General features: G+C 30.1%; 1 protein-coding gene across 1 annotated transcript; it reads left to right on the top strand.

Annotated features, from left to right (window-relative positions):
• The first annotated feature begins 669 nt into the window (after positions 1–669).
• On the top strand, positions 670–1,803 carry LOC140958349 (aquaporin TIP1-1-like). Its single transcript, XM_073415763.1, has 2 exons — positions 670–1,146; positions 1,265–1,803. Exons 1-2 carry the CDS (start codon positions 736–738, stop codon positions 1,628–1,630), a joined length of 777 nt encoding a protein of 258 aa, XP_073271864.1. The 5' UTR covers positions 670–735; the 3' UTR covers positions 1,631–1,803.
• Positions 1,804–5,234: the final 3,431 nt, after the last annotated feature.

The following is a 5,234-nucleotide window of genomic DNA, read 5'->3' on the forward strand; positions in this document are numbered from 1 at the left end:
ATTTATACGTAAATTTTAAAAATGACGAAGAATTTTATTTTTCTCTAAATTAAATTAAACACAAAATCAAAGTCGAACGTTCCAACGTGAGTGATTGAAAGACCCAAATAAGTGACCAAAGGGACAGCCACTGACACGTGTCAGTCTGAAACCAATCAATACTCCATGATGGACTGAATAAGAAAGATTCAAAATCTTTTTAATTTAAAGAAGTTAAAATTAATTTACGTAACTTGTATATTTATTATTTTTTATTATATTATTAGTTAATTTATGATTTAGTCTATTAATTTGTATTTTTTTCAATTTTAATTATTTTTCATCGAAATAAAGATATAAAACAATTTTCAATTAAATATTATCATTTTTCAGTGTCATGATATAGCTTTCATAGAAAAATTAGCATTGAAAAAATGTGTAAATTAATAAACTAGAATATAAATTAACTTATAAAATAATTAAAAAAAATGAAAAATATATGAGACTAAATTATAACTTACAATTATTTCAAAACATTAATGTAGTAAAATTATTGTACCGCAGAAAATAAATTTATGTACTAACAAGAAAGTAAAAAATAAAAATAAAAAAATGATTTAAATATTACCACGGGTTTCGGTCAAAACCATGCCTAACTATCCATTATATAAATAAATTCTATGCCATGCACATATAGAGTAGTTATTACACTCCAAAACTTGCTTCACCCACCAAACTGATCTAGAATTCCCTATAATGCCGACCTCCAACGAATACTTCAACGTCCCCCTCCGCCATGTCGCCATCGGCGAACCCAATGAATTCGGGAAGCCAGGTACTGTGAAAGCGGTGGTTGCGGAGTTTATCAGCACACTCATCTTCGTCTTCGCTGGCTCCGGATCTGGAATGGCTTACAATAAGCTGACTGGGAACGCACCGGGCTCGCCCGCCGGCCTCATCTCCGCCGCGATAGCCCATGCTTTCGGGTTGTTCGTAGCAGTCTCTGTCGCGGCCAATATCTCCGGAGGCCACGTCAACCCGGCCGTCACTTTCGGGCTGTTTGTTGGTGGTAACATCAGTCTCATCCGCGGCGTCCTTTACATAATCGCTCAGTTGCTTGGATCTGTTATTGCTTGCCTGCTCCTCTCCTTCTGCACTGGGTGGACTGTAAGTTTTTTTCAGATCTTTAATGATTCATGTAGAATTAGTAGAATTAAGTGTAACAGTGAATCCATCCCCAAGCTGAACTCTGCATTGGCATTTATCTTCCATATATCTTGTACAGCTAGCGCCTGCATTTGCTCTCACCGAGGGGTTATCCGTATGGAGTGCCCTCGTCTTCGAAATTGTGATGACATTCGGTCTAGTATACACTGTTTACGCCACCGCGGTGGACCCAAAGAAAGGCGAAATCGGCATCGTGGCACCCATCGCAATCGGCTTCATAGTGGGAGCCAACATCCTCGCCGGCGGCGCTTTCACAGGAGCATCCATGAACCCTGCAGTGGCATTTGGCCCAGCTTTGGTCGGCTGGGCTTGGGCACACCATTGGGTTTACTGGGTAGGGCCTATCATCGGCGGCGGACTCGCTGGAGTTGTGTATGAGGCGTTCTTCATCAGCCACACGCACGAGCCGTTGCCGGATTTCTGAGAAATGAACGGCGGTCCTTTTACTGTTTATGTTAATTAGCTTTTTGTGATGGAATTGGAATTGGTCAATTTTATTATTTGCAATCATGTTATCAGCAGAATGATCCATCTTTTGTGGAAAATAATGGGTTTTTTTAAAAAATCCAGTTTGGTAAATTAATTAGTGTTTCTTTGTATTTTATTAGAGTTTTTCTTATATTATTTTTTATTACAACACAAGCGAAAAAAGGGGATCGAACCAGAAAAACTGACTAATCCGGTAAAGAGTGAGATCACTTGACTACAAACTTTTTAAGATATCTTTTTCTTATATTAATGAAGCTTTTTAAGATTTTCTTAAATTTTACGTTTTCAGCTCTCTCATCATCAATTTTTTTTCTTGGATGGATAAAGAAATTGAGTGCCTTTGAAAATGATATTAATAATATATTTTCACTCACAATTTAGATAACTATGACGAATTTTCATTTTTTTAAAAAAAATAATATTTTATAAATAAATATTGATGTACGACTATGCAAACGACAATCACTATTTATAGAAAAAAACATAATATAATGTATTTTAATAATCTATCAAATTAAAAAAAAATTACAAATTAAAAAAAAATTACACTGCTCCACCTCTGCAATAAGCGGAACAGCAAAATAGAAAATTAAAATAATTTTTTGGTCCCCGCCTCTTGCACAGGTAGGGAGTGCAAATATAAATATATATTTATATTCACACACATATTATATACAATGTAAAAAATAAAATCGTATTTTTTTAACTATATTACTCGTAAAGTTTTTTGTGAGAAATTTTTTAAATATAAATGTAAATTATTTTTACTTTTCTTATTTTATTATATAAAAAAAATATTGTTCTTATTTCTAATAGTTACGACGGTATTAATTAAAATATTTTTTCTAATAATTTTTTATATAAATATAAATCTAACATATTTTTACTATTATTTTGATGATTTTTTTTATTTTTACTTAAATCTGAATAATATTTTTTTAAAAAAATGTAATGATGTATTATTCGAGTTTAATTTTAGGTTTAAGCGTTTGGGACGTGCTTGAGGTATAGTTTTTCGACCTGAAAAATTAGAATTAAATTAAATTGAGATGATTTTCATAGTTGTTGGAATTTACTGGAACAATAATTAGTTAAATAAAATCACATTATTTGAAAAGTTGGAAAATAATCTATTCTGGAGATTATTAGATATTTATAGTTGAATATTAGATTTAATTTGGAAATGGAGAATTATTTGAAAATAATACATAATTTGGGGAAATATTGAGACTAAATTTTGATATTAGGTCGTTAATTTGGATTTGACCAATAAATTCAACTTTAGTAATTTTGGTAATTAATTGGATTATTTTAGGTTTATTTTGAATTGTTGAATTATTCGGTTTGTTATCTTATTTGTTAGGCCGATGAGATAAAGTTGAGCTTTTGTATCGTTTAAAGTCGGTTTAGGTATGTTACATTTTGGTAACATACGACGGTAACGTATAATTTATGTTTTAGGCACATTTATGTATTGTTATGGTTAACGTGATTATCAGAGCCGTACCTGTGGTTCACGGGGTCTGAGGCAATATGTTAAAGAATATCTTGTTATGATAAATAACCGTAAAGCTTGCAAATTAAAAAAAATAACCAAACAATAAATATAAAAAAAATATAATTTACGAGTTATATATTTATCTTTTTGTGATTTTTTTCTTCGTGCTCCACAACATCAACATGACTCTACGTAATGCAGTGTCATATGAACAATTATATTGGAAAAAGATTGAAATTGGCGAAATTGGTAAGATATGTTGCTAAAATTGAAATTTATCAATATAAACTATCATAATAACAAAATGATAAATATAATGAACCAATATTGTAAAAATATATGATTGGTTTTAAATAATAAATATAATATTTTATTCAAGAAAATAGAAAATAAAGATATGTAAAATAGGTAAGTATCACAATTTTTTGTGTTTTATTTTTTGAAATAGGTCCAACTATATAAATTCAAGAAAAGAGGCCAAATAATCGAAAAGTAAAGTATAAAAGTTTAACAAATGAGTTGACACAAGATAAAATAATAAATATATTGGACAAACATTACCATTTTATGCATACAAAATTTTTAAAAATTTAATTAATGAACCGTGTAGCTTTATTGTTTGGGCTCTACATAATTTGATTAAATCCCCAATGAACACAATCATCATATTTAATTATATTTTTAATGGGTCAATGTCCATTTTTTTTAAATGTATAATGCACGTATTATTTAGGTGTAAGTCTCAGCCAATGATTTTTTTTGGGCCTTTGTGAGGGTCGGATCTTGAGACGATGGCCTCTCTCGCCTCACAGGAGGTACGGCCCTGGTGATTATGTGGATTGTACAAGTTTTCTATATGTCTAATTGATTATATGTTTATTTTTGTGACATATTATGACATTTATATTAGGGCTTGATATTATGATAAAGCTGGTACTTTCAGTTGCGTCTTGTGATAGCTTCAGTTTTAGCTCAATTAACTAAATAACTAATTTAATTAACCGATATTGTATTGATCAATTCTTTTTAAAAAAATTTATTTTAATTAAATTAGTTAGGTCATTTTTCCAGTACGAACTATTTTTTTTAATTTACGAATCATTTTATCTTACGATGATTTTTCCAATTTGATTCAATAAATCATTTTGTCATTTACTAAAATAATAAATAATAAATAAAAAAAATAGAAGTTGTTGAAGTAAACTTAACTGCTAATTAAGTGATGATAGTGGTACTGGCTTTTTTAGTGAAGTAGTTCACAAAACTGGCAGCTATCAAAACGAGTAATGTTGAATGCATTCAAAATTTTCATTTTCTTTGTACATTCGATATATCGACGTTATCTGATTGTTGATCGGAGTTATAATGATTTTACAATTATTTATTTCTTAAATTTAAAATATACTAATTAAATATTAAATTAGTAGTAGTTACTACTAAATATAAGATTATCATGAAATATTTTAGAGAAGTTTAGAATTAATTAAATAAGTGAATAAATAATGTTTATTTAATTTTAAAAATGAATATATATATATATAGATATATATTATTCACCCAATCAAGAAGATCACGAAAATCTACATCTAGAATCGATAATCTTCTTTTTCTCCTCCAAAAGTCGGGCATGCAAATTGATCAAGAATTAAAAAGGCAATCAAGATTAAGAAATCAATTGCTTGTCTTGGCCAAAATCGATTGGAGAATCTAAAACAAACTCCGCAACTTTGATTGGGATTAACCAAAATCTTCGGCCATGCTTCTCCAAAACTCACGCCACTGTGCAGCCGCAGTCGAACCTCCGTCTTCCGACTATTACTCTCAACCTCAAATCTCTTCTAATTTACTAGTACAAATTAGGAAAAAAAAAACATTGTCTTCAATCGTGGGCCTAATTTGAAGAATTGAAGAAGGAGTTTAATCAAGTTGATCGTGTGTAGGGATTTACAAGAAGAATTATTACCATCTAAACATTAGATAGTTGGAACCAACGTTAAATATCCAAAAGTAAATCAAATCTAAACGCTCTATAAATGATTTT

Source organism: Primulina huaijiensis, chromosome 15, assembly GCF_012295235.1.
Source record: "Primulina huaijiensis isolate GDHJ02 chromosome 15, ASM1229523v2, whole genome shotgun sequence".
NCBI lineage: Eukaryota > Viridiplantae > Streptophyta > Magnoliopsida > Lamiales > Gesneriaceae > Primulina > Primulina huaijiensis.

Excerpts from the sequence above, each read along its gene's own strand:
- LOC140958349 (XM_073415763.1), top strand. The coding sequence starts at position 736 with ATGCCGACCTCCAACGAATACTTCAACGTCCCCCTCCGCCATGTCGCC. Across the intron at positions 1,147-1,264 it reads CCTTCTGCACTGGGTGGACT|CTAGCGCCTGCATTTGCTCT; the intron begins GTAAGTTTTTTT and ends TATCTTGTACAG.